Source organism: Vanessa atalanta, chromosome 18 (genome assembly GCF_905147765.1).
Source record: "Vanessa atalanta chromosome 18, ilVanAtal1.2, whole genome shotgun sequence".
Classification (NCBI taxonomy): Eukaryota; Metazoa; Arthropoda; class Insecta; order Lepidoptera; family Nymphalidae; genus Vanessa; species Vanessa atalanta.
In genome coordinates this window covers 8,505,045-8,525,786 of record NC_061888.1, presented here as the reverse complement: position 1 = coordinate 8,525,786, position 20,742 = coordinate 8,505,045, and the positions used below count along the sequence as shown (strand labels likewise).

General features: G+C 32.4%; 1 protein-coding gene across 2 annotated transcripts in view; it reads right to left on the bottom strand.

Moving 5' to 3' along the window:
* Positions 1-20,742, bottom strand: part of LOC125070861 (serine/threonine-protein phosphatase 2A 56 kDa regulatory subunit gamma isoform-like) — a 48,269-nt gene extending 27,527 nt beyond the window's left edge. The window contains exons 1-3 of one of the 2 annotated variants that reach the window (XM_047680857.1): positions 20,565-20,742; positions 10,177-10,366; positions 134-311 (exon numbers count right to left, since the gene is read on the bottom strand). In XM_047680857.1, the coding sequence (XP_047536813.1) occupies positions 134-311; positions 10,177-10,332 (334 nt within the window). In that variant the 5' untranslated portion in view covers positions 10,333-10,366; positions 20,565-20,742. Of the gene's footprint in view, positions 1-133; positions 312-10,176; positions 10,590-20,564 lie in introns of those variants that run through there. The other variant, XM_047680856.1, reaches the window with a different exon arrangement.

Sequence of the window (20,742 nt, the reverse complement as noted above, 5' to 3'; positions counted from 1 at the left end):
AATAAAAATAGCATTTTGAAACAATTTAAAACTGTTTAAGAATCACATTGAAGTTACTGAAGCAAAAAGAAAAAAAAAAGACTATCGCATAAAAGTACTAGATATCAATAATTAACGTATTTATATCTCTCACCTTTTAAGGGGGGTAGTTTGACAAGTTCTTGATTGTGATTGTGCACGTTGAAGCGGCTGGAGCCGTGCCGCCGCGGTTGGCCGTTCCACCCAGGGGGGCGCGGACCATCTGCGGATTTTGGCACAATGGCCGCGGGCGGTGGCGGCCTTGTTCCCAGCGCGGGTTTCTCTGGACGACTCTGAAATTAATAAAAAAATATTGTTTTTATAATTTTATAAGATCGCACACTAATCATCTTTGATACATTTAACTTGATTAATATTTAAGAAAAGAAATATATGAAGCTATATAAAGTTATGGATTTATCTTAACTATAATATAAATACGAAAGTGTGTTATTTGTTACATTTTCACGTTTAAACTACTCAAGCGGTTAAGGACATCGGGTACCTAATACCTATCCTCCCTACCTTACAAGTCAAAGCGGATGGAAGCTAAGTAAGCAATAAGTTGAACGTCGTCATATTTTTTTCTGTTTTTGGAGTTCTTGAACTTGAACTCACGTGAACATTTTAAACTAGTGAATAGTTATATAGAAACGAAATTTAGTAGAAGGAAAAGTGTCACTACAAGATATGAGCAAGTAATATATTATATGTTTTAAATATTTATATAAATGATAAAAAAACATAGAAGAGAATATAGTAACAGTTATATGAGTGTGTCGAGCCCATGTGTCTAAGGATTTTTTTATTAATTCTTCTCCTTATAAACTTTAACCGTGCCAAATTTCATACTTATCCGTCTTCGTAATTTATATGAATACATATATAAGACAATCTGGATATAAAACAGGCGCCATATGGATTACAAGTAGGTCAAGTGACGTCACGTGCCATGGGCGGATGAAAACCAATTCAATGTCAATAGAACGCTGTAGCGGGAACCATTGGAATGACATTAACGGTTGGTTATTTTTAGCTTCGCCATCGATGGTCTCATCACGGATCTATTTGAAATCTGTCATGTTACAAACAGTGGGTTTGGGAATCTTCTATTTCTTATATTTGCTATATCGATAATATAATTGTTAGAAGCTGATACATCTTATGTTACTGCGTCACGACCTTGTGAGTACTGGATTTGCATATTTTACACATTATTTATAACATGGAAAGACTAATTGTCAGCTTTGTGCTTCATTTTTACGCTTCCGTAACTGAATCTCATAATGGTTTTATTTATAAAACGTTTAAATGTGATGTAATGTGAGGGCTTCGAGACTATTGACAAATGATTTTCATACCTGGAATTATTTGAAAAGAAATACTAGAATAAGACTTAGGCCCGGTGACGAGAACAAGTGAAACATATCTTAAGTTTGCGGGATCAAACCCATCACTTAGGTTCCAAATGTTTAATTTGTGTATTTGTTATTCAAGTCATACTCGGTGGTTTAGGAAAATACAGTTCTCGGTATGTACATCAACTTTGGAGCTAAGATGGTATGTTCGTTGCTCCTGAAGTTACCAGTGTATCTACAGGAACTTTTCTCACTCACCCTTCAAACCGGAAAACAAAAATACTAATGATTGCTGCTGCACGGTAGAAAATACGATGAGTATGAGGTACTTACAGAAGCTTGCATAAAGCCCTACCTCCAAGTAAAATTACTCTCTAAGAGAGTGCAATCGTGTTTGCGGACTCAATTCTGCACTACGGTAATATCCTCCCATGATTAAGCCATCGTGGCCGTAATCGATCAAGATGTCATCATATTCACATCTATTTAAAACTAAATCACTAATTTAGATTGTTCATAAACGGTTTAAAGTGTGCACTATGTAAAGACTATAATCCTGCAATAGAAGATCGGAATATTATAAGAACAGCGCTATAAATAAAGGTAACCTTGGCGAGCACAAACGATTAATGGCTCCATTCATCTGCGCTTCAATCTTAAGTTCCGTAAGGAAAACAAATGAGTATTTTCATAGAGTTTTAATAGCTTCGCTCATGATTTGATCCGAGTTTTCTATAAAAGCAGTGTCCAACTGTCACGAGTTTAAAACTTGAATTACAAAGATTATATTTTAAGCTGTATTCTTTCTTCAAATATATTTTGTATAAAATTTTATTGACTGTCGTGAATATTATATTACCAGAATTCATTCCCAATTTTTAGTATATAACGCACTTAATAAATAAATTGTTACAATACGGTTATGAGTTATTTTATCACTAATTAAAACATCGCTGACAAGAAAATTACAATATGATAAAATTATTAATTATTTTAATTGAGTTTATTATAAAATCGGCAAGCGGACTGACAAATGGGCCACCTGATGGTAAAGTGCTTACCACTGTCCATATACTTTGGTGCCGTAAGAAAATTTATCCATTCCTTACACCTATGCGCCACCAATCATGAGAACTTAGATGTTATGTCCCTTGTGCCTATAGTTACATTAGCTTACTCACCCTACAAACTGGAACATAACAATCCTAAGTGTTACTGCTTGGCCGTAGAATATATGAAAATTGGGTGGTATATACCCAGACGTACTTGCACAAAACCCCACCTACCATCCTATCATCGGAATGGTACGGTTACATGGTAGCGTGGATAACCGTTTGGAACTATAAATGTGTGGCAGGTACTATATAACAAAAAAATCAGATAAATATTTATGTTAAAAAATATAATTAACCCAGCGAGAGAAGTATGATAATTCGTTAACGCATAATTAAATTTATATACAAAATAATCTTTACGTGACAATATGTTTGGAATTCATTTTTTATCAGACACACTCGATTAATTGATCGCAACTCCAATGTTATGACATTGGCTCTCGGGGCGGCTCTCTTAACCAATATTTTTGTCAAATTTACTTCATCCACTTATGATGGGTTGACAACTGATTTTGCATTTTCTATCACTTTTTTACGAACTCTTAACATATATTACATTTTTCCGAATAACGATAATCAACAACAAACATGATCTAAGAGTTGGCCTGATAGAAATTAGTCACAAGTGGCTGCGCAGAGTGCGTGCGGTAACCAAAGAGAGTGATGACTATACGCTTGCTGCGTTGCTACAATAACGGACATAGTCAACTATTTCCCTTTTTACTGCGCATGCGAGAGCCTAAACTGGCAAGTTCAGATGTTTGACAAACAATGGTACTTAAAATTTAATTGATTGAATTAAATTATGTCCTCCTTTAATTTTAATTTAATTCAACAGTGTAACGTGACAATTCAAAATGCTTTTATAAGCTTAATTGAATAAAGAATATTTTGATTACGACCACGACAACCATTCTCAAAGAAGACTAAACTGCAAATCACAAATTGCCTGAAAAATATTATATTTTACAACGGAGTTTACAAACTCAGGTAAAGTTACTATTCTATTATTCTCATCGACAGAAGGCAAACCAACACCAGCAGAGTTCTTGCGTAGGAACCACGGCGATGCGAGCTTTCCGAAGGAAGTGTAAATTCTACCAACTTCTAATTCTACCAAATCCAGGGCCTTCAAATGTACTAGCTAGCTAGCCATTAGACTAAGGAAGTGTTTTTATACTTTTATTGCCTATGGGTTTAATTATGGCATATTCAGTAGCTTTGTGTTTAATGGGCTACTGCTCACCAAACTATTGTCAAATATTTAATAACAATCCTTATAGATCACATGTGTTTTCTTACGTAAATAGTACAGGTTATATAATTAGTTACGTATTAGCTACATATTGACAATGGTTTGAGGTGTTAACCTTGGACTGAACAGTTGTAACATATGAACGTGTACATTATATCAATAAGGGTATTTGAAAATAGACATGTATACTGACTGCACATTCAATTGCTCAATGCATCGGTATAACTTTATTTTATTAAATAGATTATATTTTTCCAGAAAAAAAAAAAAAATTATACCAAACTAAATGAAACGAAATTACCAAATCAATTGACTCTTTAATTTATAATAGTTATCATTTTCAAGGTCTTATTATACAAAGTAATTAGAGTAAAATAAATTTATTTTTTGTTTGTGATGTTTTTTTATAGTGTAGGTACGGGCGAATGTGCCACTTGATGGTAGAGTTCCCACCGCCCATAGCCATTAGCTCAGACATATAAAACATTCCTTACATCGCCAATGCACCTCTAAGCTTAGCTAAGATATTATTTCCCTTGTGCCTGTAGTTACACTGGCCTTTAGTTCGAACCGGAACAACAATACTAAATATTGGTGTTCTTGTTTTCTGAAACAGATCTGTCTATCGTCATAAAATCAACCGTTAATTTTACTTGCGAGTTTCTATGATGCCGTTACGATTACTCTGGAACCGCTGTATCATGGCGCTGCATCGCTTCCGCATACGAGATGTATACAATGGAAGACGTAAAGTACAAAATGTTGAACATTGGAATTCTCTTTTATCACAATATCTAATATATGAAAAAGCCGATCAATTTTTTTTTCAAAAGTTAGTTTACGTGCGTGTTTCATGTTTTAATGTCCGAGTATCTGTGTGTATCTATGTACATATATGTATTCTAATGAACCTTTCGCTTCTAAATATTAAAAGTAAGAAAGTAACAGCCTGTAAAAGTTCCAATGCTGGGTTTGGATTACAAAAATGACAGAATTTAATCACACACAACATGTTATTATTTATTTATTTATTTATTAACAGTGCTATTCTCATTCTCATGTTCTAGTAACTGAGCCGCTATGGTTCCAATATTGATTTACATAAATAAACTGATAGAGTTTACATTTAATTCGAATCAGTAGTTTTATATAAATATTGCCGCATGCAATCAAATGAGAATACTATGAGCAAACCAAAATTATATACACAATATTTTTTCGTCGTCTATAACATGAGCTCAAAGACCGAATGTTGACAAAAAATAACTTTGTAAAAAGGTCTTTTGATATTCGAGTATACCTGATAATAACTTTGGAGCCTGTTTATTTAATCGAATCCACAGTCTAGCTCAGCAAAGCTAACACGTGCCATCTTAACGAGAGGCATCTCGACCTAATAATTATCTTTGTTTATATTTAAACTAGTTATTGTATAAATTACTCTCATTTGTTATATTTTATTTGAATTAAAATTGATTTATTTTATTCTCTTCACAATATAATTTGTCGTTTATTTTCTGTTATTTAGTTATTATTTAGTTTACGGATAGCTAGTACATTATATTAAATGTACAAGCTATTCGTCTCCGTTTCGTACAGATAGAATAAGGGTATATATAAAAAGTTTATACCGCAACACATATAATTCTACTAACAGTTCACATCGCACTAGTAAGTCGGGATGATTTCTCAGACAATCATCGACATATTCCATTAATTAATTATAAACCTAAGAAATCCTCATGAAACCCTTTGCCAATTAGTGATATCCGTATGAAAATCCGTTCGGTAAAAAAGTAAAACTAAAGTAACAGTTTATAAAATTTAACTATGACACCTTTCCAAACTTTGAGAAGTTTTGGAGCTTTTACGACGAAGCTGCTCTAATCAAGTTTCATAGACCTGTAAATATTACAAAAAAAAAAGCTAGCGTCTGGCAGACCTCTTACGCGGCACTGCGACTATAGTTGCCTATTTAGGTATACCCATTTGGGTAATCTGACTCTAGTCATTTCTGATGCAATTGTAAACAATTGACTGATATTGGACAGTGGGTTCAAGCAAAAATCTATAATTAGAGTAATAATGTTTAGAAAAAATTAATCCTACACACTAGCCTTTAGTGTAAATTAAAACTGATTTAACAATTCAACTTGGCAAATAAGAACTAAACTAGTACATTTGTTTAGTTTGTTCCATCAATTAGCATCGTTTCTTACATTGGCTGTAAAGTGAGACAAGGTTACGACGCGATTCCCTACAAAAGACATTGTATCTTTCATTTATAGAAATCTATGTATGTGCCATTAACTATACACATACATATGTTTTATGCCTTAAGACTTTCTTTCTTTATGACTTAAGACATTCATATTGAACATTATTCAAATATAACTAAAATACGAATGGATTCATATAAAGGGAATAATGATATTTGTGGCTTCTTATAAATATTGTATTTAGTTGAACACCGATTTCTCTTTCTATCAAATTATATTATTATTAAAAGAATATTTATTTTTTAATTTTTAAAATATTCTGTGTATAAAACTGAAATTTGAAACTATTTTATAACGCTACCATCCTCAAGAGAGGTTTTTTGGAAATTGTAATGAATTGGTAACGATAGTTGTACTTCGTATGAATTTAAACCTTACGAAGTCGAGACAGCTGGGTATGACGTGGAAATATAATTATAATTTCAAAACTTTTGTATAAATTTAATTAACAATGCTTTGTTTTAGCTTATCACCACATCAACCTTTGTTTATCATCGGTTACGAAATAATTTAAAGTTATTTTTACATGGTTTTATTTATAAGTTCACCTGTTAGTATATGTAGGGCAAATCTTGCAACATTTTAAGCCAGCTCCATGCGATTGCGCTAAAATTTTGCACATATTTTTGGTGCTGGCAACAAAACTATGTAGAATACTATTGTTATTGTATTATTATTAGTCGTAGTAGTATACATATTGTAGTTTGTCCACAAATTACTATAAATACCAGCTGGTTTTATAAATATCATAATCTAAATAAAAGTCTCTATTTTATTGAAATAATTTTAAAACCAACACCCACCCATTCGGCGTGTAATTTTTACCGAGAACTTGGAGATAGTACCTACTCAGAAGTGCTTGCACAAAGCCTTGTGCAAGCACTTCTGTGTAGGTACCACCCATTCATCACATATTCTAGCAACAAACAACAGTACACGGTATTGTCGTGTTGCGATTTGAAGGTTGGGAGTGAGCCAGTGAATTATCAGGAACAATGGACGTAAAATCTTAGTTACCAAGGTTGGCAGCGCATTGGCATACATACAGAGTCACTGTCAATGAATAATTTTGACCACTCACCATCAGGTGACCCATCTGTTCGTCCGCTTATCGATTGATTTTTTCCTAAATGTATGCCATATGAATATGTGCTTAATAAAAATTTAAAGAAAAGTATCGAAAAGTAACAATAATCATGTCGTGGCACTTCGTTTATGGAGTCATCATAGAAGACGATCCGATCGTATTTTGATCGGGTGTAATCATACGATACCGTTAGTGTAATATAATACTTAGCAGTTAACATATAAGGTAGCAGTAAATGTGACACGATACATATACTTCTTAATATTAAGGTAAACGTATCGATATTTTGCTTTTGAAAAAGCTTTCTAAAATTATCTTAGGTTTTACTATTAAATATTTTAGGTTTGTAGTTCTGGCTTAGTTTCCACTCATTTTAGGATCAAATGTAACCCATGACACTACCAAGCCTATTGTTAAGGAATGGAAACAAATAACTTCAAATCGTTGTTCCTTGACTGCTTTGAACAAGGAAAAATCAACATTTAATGTTTGGCGGTTTCAATGTAAAGTTTCCTTGGAATAAAAAAAAAAAAAACAATAAGTCGAATTCGGTTCTGACACCTTGATTGTTTTCATATCAACTCAAGATTTAACGCTTAATTGAGTTCATAACCGAATTGCGGTCACGACGGTTCAGCGAATATGCAAAAGCACAGAGGTCGAACTTAGACAAATATTTAAACAACTATATACTTTTTTTTAAATTAATTTCAAGAAGACAGACGAACCTATCATTGTTAGTAGCTACTTTCGCCCGCGCCAGTTGGGTCTTCACGAAGCCGATTGCACAGACAACACAGATTTGACATGATATATCCCACGAGCCCATATTGTTTGTGTGTATATATGTTTGGCGGTAGAATAACAGATAAGTGGATAGTTATAATTCAAAAATAAAAAAAATAACCCAGGACCTCGGGATGTAGAGTAGAACACCAGATCAACGAGGCAGTTGAAACAATATTTTAGACGAGGCAGTATTGCATAAAAACGAGAAATATACTATAAAAGTATAATAAGTAAGGTCACGGCCAAGGTCGCCGGAGTAGTCATTAATACAAATCAATAACACATGTAAAATTGTTAGGATATCGACTAATGACTGCGATGGCTGCGGCACTTGCGAAGGACGTTTGCGGTACGAACACGTAATACTATATATGCTATTTTTATCGTAATCATTTTAAATACTAATAACATATTAAATTAACTATCCGTTTTTGTTACTTGTAATGTTTTTTTTAAACATATGCAAATAGAGCGTTATTGAAATGCCATGAAAATCATTCAAAACGTATGTGAGAGCATTGAAAATCATAAGAAGTACTATACTTAACTAATCGACAGCAATTAGCTTAAATAATCAAAATATTTATATATCAATTACAATTGGTATACTGCGCCACATAATTGTTCGCGTTGAATTAAAGAAAAGTGTAACAGAGATTTGTTTATGTTTATTTTTCGCATCTCATGCATTTTCTTTCCTTTAATTTGTGCACGCATCACGCGGGTGACTGGCGGGATTTTAATTAAATTCGATATGGTGATAGCTACACGTTCGGCGTGCTTAGTAGCATACTAGTTGTTAGTCGTGGATTCGCTCATGGGATAAAAAGTAAATAGAACAAAAAGTAAAACATATTTTATTTGGATTTGATTTGATATTGACTAATTATACGAATAAATACAACATAACTATCATTTTGTAAACCTGGATATCATACTGAGATTCCCTGTGCGGATACAGAAACGATCACAATGCAAAATATTGTGCTTATAGGTCACTCACTTGCTCCTTGAAGAAGGACAAACTAATGAACTCTTTTCTGCATTTTCTACATACATTTATCATAGTAATATATTACAAATCCGCCTGCGCACTTTGCAGTGCAATGGTCATTAAAAACTGACCTTTCATTAAAATAGATATACTTGAAATGGAAGCTCACTGAATAATAGTTGTACCTATATGGTTGAAAAAGATGGTTTTATCTTCGGCTCTCGACAAAATGAATAAATAGGTACAATAAAGTTTTTAATTGTAATTATAACCTATGAACACAGAAAATTTTCTATTTATAATTCTCTTTCCGTTTGTATATTCATTTATCCGCCGTATAAGCGCATCGTGGTGGAGTAAGCACCAAAACCTTCTCTGCAAAACGTAAAGGAGGCCTTAGCCCAGCAATGGGACATTTACAGGCTCGTACTGTTTACCGGTAAAGTATCCCAATAGGCATACACAATATTTTAGATACACTGAAAGGGGGATTCAAATTAAATTTTTGATACGTTCATTGACTTTTAACTACACAAAAACAGTTACGTCTCGGTGTTAGCAAACAGTTTTTATATTGGAATAGTTTGTCGATGTCTTAGATAAAATAACTAACGAATTTTTAAATAAATTTCCGTAAGAACGAGTTCCATAACCTTACTTTAACTAATTGTGAACGGATACCGAACACTAGTAAAAGATCACACAATAAGTATATAATAATGTTCTAGAAATTTCGAATAAAAGAGTTATCTATCATTAAAACAGGTTCATTTATTTCAAAACTATGCAAATATTGCGGGAATCTGTTAATTCCGTAAGAGCATTTCGCCGCCACTATAACGATGAGACATCGACCTAGATAATCTAAACTTTACATAGAAATTCATAACAAAATTCACATATCCAATGTTATTTGGCGGCCAAAAATTTAGGTCACAACGTGCAATGAAGACGTTCACGTATATAAAATTATAATTAGCATATTACTTTGTTTTTATGTATAAACATATGTATGTATTATATATGAATTCCAATGTACTTGGAATAGTTACTTTATCATTTCGAAGAAATTATCGCTTAAATCAATTAAATAGTGTCTTCGTTAGTTTCATATGATTACAATATATATATTTATTAATTAATCAGAACGATCAAATTAGTAAATTCGATACGGAGAGCAGTTAAGATTATTTATTAATCATTTTTATAAATCCTGTCCTTTGTATCTGAGCATATATTGCTTAACAGGCACATTAACTAACTAAAATCCATCCAACTCACCATAATTAGAGGCCTATCAACCGAACGTCGCTTCTGGAACATAGCGGAGAGCGAATGCCGACTCAGGTTGGCGGAAGCGGCTGACGCCAACATTTTTGCCACTAAACAAACTTTATAAACCAGCACTGTATCTTGAATTGTCTTAAACGTATCCATCAACACTTTATCATCACTTACACACACGTATCGCCTAAACATTCCATATTATTGACAAGCTGGCAAAGCTACGGAACCACGTGACTTTCATATTAATACGACTTAAATTGTTCAATTCGCACTTCGACACTAACTTTCTCTACAGATGATTCTCATAAACTGAGTAGAAGCTCGACGAACAGGATATTTGGACAGTAAAAAAGAATTATCGAGATCGTTTCATACAAAATTAGATGTTGGATAAATACGTCAATTAGTTTAACAACCAACAAACGCCTGTACACATAACCTACGTAACATTTGTAAATTCGAAACAAGACAAAGCTATTTTAAGAAAAAGTTTTTATTACTTTTATAATACGTATTAGTATACATTATGCATATGACCCGCAGACTATAATTAAGGACATGAGAACGCAGAGGACAGTGTATATACCGAATTAAAAACATTTCGTACACGTAAAAACTAACGTTCAAAATGAAAACCGATTTCGCAGCGTTTCTGTTTTATAAATCCGCATTATCTCGATTATTTACAAGGTATAAAAACTAACACTGACATCATTGCTGTAAAAATTCTCTAGAATTATATGCCACGGTTTGTGACCGATTCAATGTTAGCTTTGATGTTTGTACAGACAGACACAAAAGTTTGTACACTAGATATTAGGCATTCTAGACTTACATATATAGTCGAAATAACCCAGTGGTTAGTAGGTACACGTTTTAGGTTAATTACAGGTTCAAGAGCAACGAGTTTTCGCTTAGTTATAATTCATCTAGAGCTCAGCGGTGAAGGAACATATCGTGAGGATCATATATGAGCCGGAAGAAAACGTGCCACATACGTATCCCAAGCCGTCGTGTAAAAGGAAGTCTCCTCTCCTTAGTCCAGAAGTACGATATTAACCTTTACACTAATATTATTAATTAGGTATTTCCTTAGTATCGAGAGATCCTTATACGAATAAACGAGAATACGTATCATTCGTAATACCTAGCTGAAAAAACTACTAAACCAATATAGATAAAACTTATAGCAAAAGATGCAGCGCGATTAGGAAAAGACTTTAGTTTATACACGGCAGATAACGTCTGTCGACGGTTATTTTTGTCTTATTTTTATATATATACGAGTATAAGTAGCGCTTCGTAATTTCACCCATTTTAAATTTAGACTATTGACGTGACAAGCGTTTCTTGCATGTTCTTGTGTGTATGTTTTATGGTAGTTATTTTATTTTTTTATAATTTGTAGTGTATTCGTTTAGCAGTAGTATATTTTAAATTTTAAAATAATACTTTCTTTGATCACATCTGATGAGTTATTATAGTACACTTTTTATTTATATTGTTTAATTTTATATTGAATGGTACAAAAAACGACTTGGGATATACTTGGCATATTTTTGATGGTCAACGTCTGTTTATATACATTAATTGTAAACAATGTTAACATTCAACCACTGTCGTATTTTTTAATAAATATAACGAAAACTAACGTCTTTTGCATTTAGTAACTAAAGTATTTGATATATATCAAAAATATTAAATAAATTTTAAAGTATCTACTTTTTGTTTATAAAATATATACTGTTATCTTTAATTAGTTTTCGAGTAATTAAATGTCTTTTTAAACGTCACATTTTGGAATTTTGTACATTCTCACCGACAGTACTGCAATTCGCAAAGGAAATCCATTTAATGAATTAGATACGGAGAGGCAAACAACAAATGCGCGTTCAATAGTGATAAGAACAAAACAAGAAAACCAATGCTATTGTAAACATGTTCAGAGACTAAAACGTAACTGTTGTAATATAAAGGCGTATAAAAATTATAATTACGATGCAATTAAGCGTTTATCAACTATAATTAATATAATAGGACAAGGGTTCTCTATTTAAGATAAAAGAATATATTTTACGTGTTAGTTATATCAGAAGCAAATAGAATCTTTTTTTTTTTTATATAAGGTTTAATTACGTTTTTTTTTTCATTTGGTATATTTGATTATAAATAAAAAGTTCTTATATTTTTATATAAACATACCAATCTTTCCGTTGTCCGATATCTAAAAATTCTAATTTCAAAATAAAGCAGATGACCTGTTCTGCTGCGCACACGCAGATAACGTCAGCGGGAGACGCCCACGTGACACAGAGAAAGCAAATAATGACGCGCCAATGCCAAGAATATCCGCAGATTTTTTAGCTCGCGGAGATCTTTTACTGTATATGGCAAATTGATACATAATTCAAGACATCACCGACCAAGATCAGTGAAAGCAGCAACTTTAACTTGGAAAGGTATTAAGACTTGTTTTATTCAAATGAAGTCTGTAACATCGATCTTCAAAACGTTAAATAAATATTATAAATGCATAAGTAGCTGTAATTTACCTCATCACGGTTAAACCATAGTTTGAGTCCCGGGGAAGGACATATGCTATTTAATTCACCCTTCGAGAAGCTAAAATGGGGGTGACGGTTTGTGTGATGTGATTATTTAGCTAGTACATATATATATATAAATGGAAGTTGACCGATTAGCGTGAAAATTGGCACATTCATGTGCAATTATTTTGCCGTATAAGTTTTTATACTATACTGTTTGCCACCGCCTCCGATTGCCAATACAATTGGCAATCGGAGGCAATGGAATATATACACAGACAGAACATATACAGGGTTTTCTTAGTAAATATCTAATATTTCACATTAAAAATTAACAGTAAATTTCCCCTCTCTCTTTGAGGAGAAAGTTTGGAGTATATTCACCACGCTGATCCAATGCGGGTTGGTGGATACACATGTGGCAAAATGTTGTTGAAATAGGATACACATGTGGCAAAATGTTGTTGAAATAAGACACATGTTTTCCTTCACCGCCGAGCACGAGATGATTTATAAACACAAATTAAACACATGAAAATTCAGTGGTGCTTGCCTGGGTTTGAACCCGCAATCTTCTGTTAAGATGCACGCGTTTTAACCACTGGGCCATCTCGGCATTTAATACATCGGTAAACCGTTATTAAACAAAAACGACGATGACAAACCAAACGACTGTAGGAACATAACTCTCTTGTCATTTTGTTTGTTGTTCCTCAGAACAGATTCTGTTTCCTTAATTCCAAAGTTCATAACAACCATATATTTTTATATGTAACATACATTTTCGTTTTAATAATTAGATACGAGATTATTAACAAATCTAACATTAAAACCAGAGAAAGTAGCGGAACACCATTTAAAAGCACTTCGTCATAATTATATAAGCTGTTATATCATTCTTGAATTCCTTAACGTTCTTTTTTTTCTGAGACCTCACAGACCACAGTACAAATTAACATGAAATAATTCAACAGTTACCAATCCAGTTTCCGAATTGGTCCCAGACTGAACACGCTCACCTGGGGTTCTCACATTCGCAATAACTTTACAAATTAATTATATATATAACACACTTTTGCATTATATAAGTTACAATATATATATTCGCGTCTGTGTCTGTGCTTCCTGGGACATTGTATTTCTTTCTAGTCCAAGATTCCGTAGATATATTTTGACTTGGCTTATTAAGAAATTTAAATATCATGTTATCAAATATATTTGTTAATAAAACTTATCACGCGCTAAAACTTAATTTTCATGCAGGATAAATAATAAATGAATACATACTAACTTATATAAGTTGGAGGAAAAAAAGTAACTAATGAGTTACTTGCTGATTCTTCACGGTTGAATCTACATTCAGATAAGTATTTATTAAAAATCCATATATACCTACCAATAGGTAATGTAATAAGACTTATTGTTTTTAAATGGTCCTTAATCAAGACAACTGCACAAAATTACAGTAATAACTAAACTAAACTAATCTTAGTATTTTTCTTTATACGTAAAAAACAAATTATTCTGCATTCATTATTTCGTCACGAAAGATAATTCGTATAAAATAAAATTGCATATCTTCTGATTACTATCTAGCCTGATACGAAGTAAGCCCGCGTCTATTTTGAACGTAACTAATCTAAATAAACTGCAAGACAAACATTAACATGTGATAGTTTAAAATAGTTTAGATCAGACAAAGTTAAACATTACTCATTGGTAACGTTAACAAAACAAAATTTTCTTAGTAGATTCGTTGCGTGTGTTCTCTCTTCGCGAGGTAAAATAACTTATTTTAAAAGAGTTCATAGCGATTGTATGCCTATGCGTGTGTGTGTGCGTGCGCGTGTGTGTGTGCGTGCGCGCGTGCGCGCGTGTGTGTGTGTGTGTGTGTGTGTGTGTGTGTGTGTGTGTGTGTGTGTGGGTGTGTGCGTGAATGCGTGCGTGCATTTGTGTTTATGTATTATACTTATATAATCTTGACTGATTTTATATAAAAAAAGATATCAAAGAAGATATTGTTATCAGATCTTTCAATGATATCATTATCTATAGACAGTTACATCTGTTATTATAAAAGAAATACTACTCTTTACGCGACATTATTCGTAGTAATTAAAAGAGTAGCTACACGATAACAATCATTAGAAGATACCGATACATACGTATAACATGAGTCCTATATAATTCAATTGATAACGTGTTATCGTCGAATTCACATAAAACAGAACAAAGTGCAATCAAACAAACTTCTGTAACATTTCTTTCCGTATAATTTACACAAAACTTATTCTCCCGCGTCTTCCCTCGCGTTTAAGGGGGTCGGTCGTCACGTGTTAGACATAAAATAATAGCCTTTCCTTGTGGTTTAACCTTGCTTCATAACAAATTTCACATCAAATTCGGTTCAGTAGTTTAACCGTGAAAAAGCAACAGACAGACATACAGGAAGATTTACTTTCGCATTTATAATGTTACTATAGATTAGTATAACAATCTGAATACGATGAATACCTTTCATCTCATTGTATTCAAAGTTCTGGAAACAAATAGAACATCTAGTCTTGTTTTCGAGTTTCATTGATCCAATTGATTGGCATATTGGAAAGGGCCTATAAATAGAAGAGCAAATTCGTCGGTTTATTCGGCCAAGGGTTGTTTGGGGTTGGACGTGTGTAAATGTCGAACAGCACGATATCGAGTTACGGCCAATAGCCAATTAACACGCGGAGTTCTTAATTTGGAGTTCGTTAGTGGAATTGGTGAAACATTAGTTTCATTAATAGCATTGAATCTTTATTATATATATAAGAAATAGAATATATTTCTAGTAAATTATATTGTATCGCTATACTGTAACATGACTGAAAAATAAACATCCTTCAATTTATCTTATAATACTAAAATGACAAATTAAATACATGTATTAGCATTTTTGATTTCCGATTGCTATCTCTTTCTTACACGTGATATTAAGATTAATATTAAGCAAGAGTTTTAGTAATATGTATCAACTATTTTTGTTTAGAATACGCGCAAACAGACTTGCTGGTCCAATAATGCAGACCATTATCTGCCTGCTTATTTATACTTTTTTTCAATATAAATTCAAACTTCCGCATAAATCAATGATTATAACTTCGTTCTCAATGCAAATTAATACAGACGAAAATCTTGACTCGCGTCCTTATTATTTTATTTGCGGAAATGAAGTCTTATTCCGAAACGGCAGTAGATGCGAAATATTGACCATTTAAGATATATTATTATAAAGATTATTGAATGAAAAACATTGAATTTGGTATTTTATTTTTTATAAAGAAAACGAGTTTAATGTGGTAAATATAAGCTTTTTTGTTTTTATAGTATAAAAGTAGTTTATAAATCTACTTATATTTAACTATCTTTAATGTAACAATTAATTGTAATAGTAGGAACCTACTATTGAAATATAAATGAAAATAAAAAAAACGTATAAGAATTTAATAAAAAAAAAACTAGTTCTTGACATAACGGACGCATTTAAATTGATCAATTATCGCAACTAGTATTTTTAAATTAAATACATTTAAAAATGTGTAACGGTTTATGATCATTGGCGTTACACAAAACCGTATTTTCTAAAATTTCCAAAAAATATATTGAAATCATAAAACATATTTTATACAAATACACTCGAATTATAAAAGATATTCCAATAAAACAAAACCCATCCAGGAAAACAAATGTAACGTTATAAACCGCAATGAAACTAATCTGTTTAGTGGTTTTATAGTCATAAATACACAGACAGATACATTTAAAGCAGTTCTAAGGGCGTCGTCATTATTTGTATATAATAACAATATTCATTTAAAACAATTTCAAAGAACCACACTTAAATGATACACTTACTTATTTCATTCGGACAAGCAAAAAAACTGATACATGGTGGTTATAACACACCTTTGACTGGTACTACAGTATTGAACATGTAGCAAGTAAGAGTGGTTACTCTTTATAAGGTCAATGCGCCGACAACCGTGAATCTAAGATGTAGTATCCCTTGTGCCTTAATTAAACTGACTTAATTACCCTTCGAAACGTAACAGCCAAACAGAGTATCGATGTCCGGCGCTAAGATAAACGGCAAATAGTTGGTTCTCATCCAGACGGGCCGTATTAAATTAATTCAAAAACTAAACTGTATAGTTTTTTATGAGTAAATAGCTTATGCGCTGCAATTTGTTTGTAGGCAAATGTCGAAAACGATTCGCTTACACTCACAATACTTTGATTTTTTATACCTAAAATACACGACAAATAAACTTATCATATCATATTATTTATCTAAAAAATAATTTACTGACATTGTAATACATATTTATAGACTGGCATAATAATAACAATCTTTCCCTCATCCGTCTACGCACTCACCGAATTATTATTATTGATTCTAGTCGATATCCGAAAATATTTTTCAGAAACCTTTCGAATTTTCTAAAGTTATATAAGATGTTTTTGGTTACCAGCTTTGTCAAAAATTTCCATGTTCAGAATTTCTATAATCCTTTACAACATTTTAACCCATATCATCTTAAGGGATGAAACTTCAAAAATAATAACAAATTTCCATATTGCTAACTTTAAATAACTATGAAGACAACGCGAATGGAAGATTCTGAATTTTACCATTTTTAGGGATGAATTCTCAAATACGCTTAAACAAATTTGTTTTACTCATAGACGCAAGCTCTAATGCGTCTTCCTATATTTCTAACGTCAAATTGTCTTAAAACCTTCAAACAAATTTCCATCCCAAATTTCAGCCTTCTAAAACGCCTGTTAATTGATTATAATCAGTACTTTAAACAACGAATTTTACATTTGTAATCTTCAAAAATGACGAACTTATATACAGAGTTTCATCCCCAAATTCTCCTTCTTGGGTGATAATTTTTCAAAAGAGGTTTTACAACATCCTAACATTACTTAACAGAAGCCGATTTTCATAAATCTAGCTTCAGAAATGGTGACGTTTTTATTCCTATTTAACCGCAACAACGACTTTATACATATATCATTTTTTTTTAATTTCCATAACATTGAGTGTCAAACAGCTGCAGTATATTAAACGAATCGAATGCAATTAACAATTCAACTCAAAACACGTAAGACTATTTATACAATGTAGTTCGAAGCGATAAAAGGAAAAAATATTTGCTAAAAAACTTCACACGTTATTCATAGCCAAATAAAAAAAATATATCGATGAGTGCGACAAATCAGTTTTACGTCTTTTCATATAATGTCGTTGGAAACACTTTACATTTAATCAAGACAAATGTGAACTGTTCTTTTTCAATTAATAATGTTCTGATTAACGAATACTTCTGCTACAAATGTAACTACTTATTTTTTTGGATTACATTTTCTAGCATTGTGTGTAGAACACTACGTTAATGTCTTCTATGTGGAAATTCAAATTTAGAATAATACTAATTTCCACTCGCGAATAGGAGGTGGTGGATGTTTTTTTGAATTTACACACATCAGGATCAAATAATAAAATAGAATCGTAAACAAAAAGTGTCAAAAAGTAAGTTAGTCAAGTAAGTGTCAAAGAGAGTTGTTTAACTATATATTAAACAACTAAAATTAAATATTCCGTTCAAACTATCACTAAAATTATAGCCGTGGTATTGTTATAACTGTTCTTGAAACAGACCAGCAATTATTTAGCAAGCGGTTTAAACTCTGCGACATGAAGACTGCCATATTTCGAAGAAACTTAAAGAGCCGAGATGGACCATTGGTTATAATACGTAAAGTAGAACAAAAGATTGCATGTTCAAACCATTGAATGTTCATGATGTATTTATGATTCATCTCGTGTTCGTAGTTGAAGGAAAACATCGAGAGTAAACTTACACGTATTAGATGAAAATCTGCCACATGTGTATCCAGGGATCGGCATTGGAGCAGTGGAAAAGCTCCAAACCTTGTCCTCAAAAAGAGAAGACGCCTTAGCCCAGCCGAGCCGAGATGGCCCATTGGTTAGAACGTGTGCATCTTAACCGATGATTTCGGGTTCAAACCCAGGCAGGCACCACTGAAATTTCATGTGCTTAATTTGTGTTTATAATTCATCTCGTGCTCGGCGGTGAAGGAAAACATCGTGAGGAAACCTGCATGTGTCTAATTTCAACGAAATTCTGCCACATGTGTATTCCGCCAACCCGCATTGGAGCAGCGTGGTGGAATATGCTCCAAACCTTCTCCTCAAAGGGAGAGGAGGCCTTTATCCCAGCAGTGGGACATTTACGGGCTGCTAATGCTAAAAAAATGCTAATGCCTTAGCCCAGCAGTAAGATATTTACAGACTCCTCACTACCTACATAATAATAAACTAATAAAATGCGGGTATATATAGAACAATGTAGGAAAGACGGGCCAATAAGCTAGTGGATCTTGTATGGTCACTACGTTTCAGCGACATTGAAACTATAAAAAAATATAAACCACCTAAGAACACATTTACATTGGCTCAGTCACCCTACAAGACTATTTTTGTTGAAGTTTAGTGGTAGAATAACTAATAACTGGATGGTACCAAAGCTGGTGATAGTACAATAGCACCAGTTATTGTTATGACTATTTATTATAACGTTTTGTTCGAGCAATCTTGACATTACACAAAAAAAATCTCTTTTGTCGCATTTCTTATCATTAATATAAAGATCAGAAGAACATCAATCTTTTTATATCTGTTTCATTCGTTCCGGTTTTAACACTACTGATCTATATAAAGACTTGACATAAATTTCATTGCAACAGACACATAACAGGTAAATCTAAGCTAAAAGAGATATAGGTCAAGCTTTAGTGAGCTTATCAAAAGCGAGTAACGCTTGGAGCACACGCTAGTCAATGAGAAGTGAAATTTGAAGAAACGAGGTCTTTCATTCATCTTATACATGTGTATACAGGCTATTTTATCACCTTAATTTACTCTGTAAATAGTGGCTTGAAGGTAGAAGTATTTATGTCGCTAAATAAATAAATGGAAGTCTTGATAAGGAAAAATATAGCTGTTTTCAAGCGCAAAATTAACATCCGGCATTTATTTAATACGAATAAATTTACAATACAATATAATGACACATACAAATTATAAATCGTACTTTTAGCGTTTAAATACAGATAGATATAGTGGCAGATTAAAATAGATTTTTTTTTTTTAATATCGACGCAAGATCTAATAACTTACATCCTACGGTTGAGAGAACATTATCAAGAGATATAAGTCTATGGGCAGAGATTGCCATTCATTCCATGAAGAAGTCAATTTGTAGTTAGTCTTCCCGATCCATAAAAATATATATTTTAATATTAAAGATACGGACAATCAAAATTAAAAGAAAAAAACAACTGCGTAACATAATCCGACATCCGTTTCCATTTCATTTGCTTTATAAATAAAAGAAATGCTTTTATGTAAGGCGATGTGCATTTTGCATTATGCTGTCGAGTTTAAAAGGTATTTGGAGTAATACGCAGTGAAATTTTAATATAAGCGTCGCCACATTTACATCACTCGTAAGCATCGAAATAATTGTTATAAAATATATTACAATTACTAAATTAACTTCTATTACTATATTGGATTTTCTAAGGTTGCTATACAAAATACATTATATTAATAAACATAGTACCTAGTTTTATTTTTTACATTTTTAACCTGATTATAATTAAATTAAAAACCAATGCTTTGTTATTTTCTAAAAAAAAACCACCCACTGTCATCTCAAATGTGCAAAAACTTTAATTTATGTTTATCTAAAATTTTATATTTACGTAAAACATAACGCAAAGGAATTCCAGAACTCTGCCAAGTTATCAAAAAAAGTCAACGGTTTGCTAACATTACACTAAAAGTGCACTTTTCACACGTAAACAAACTTGACACGCGACACGACTTGCGTAAAAAGTTAAAATACAAAAATTCACGTTTCGAATACTGCCAGTGTTTGGA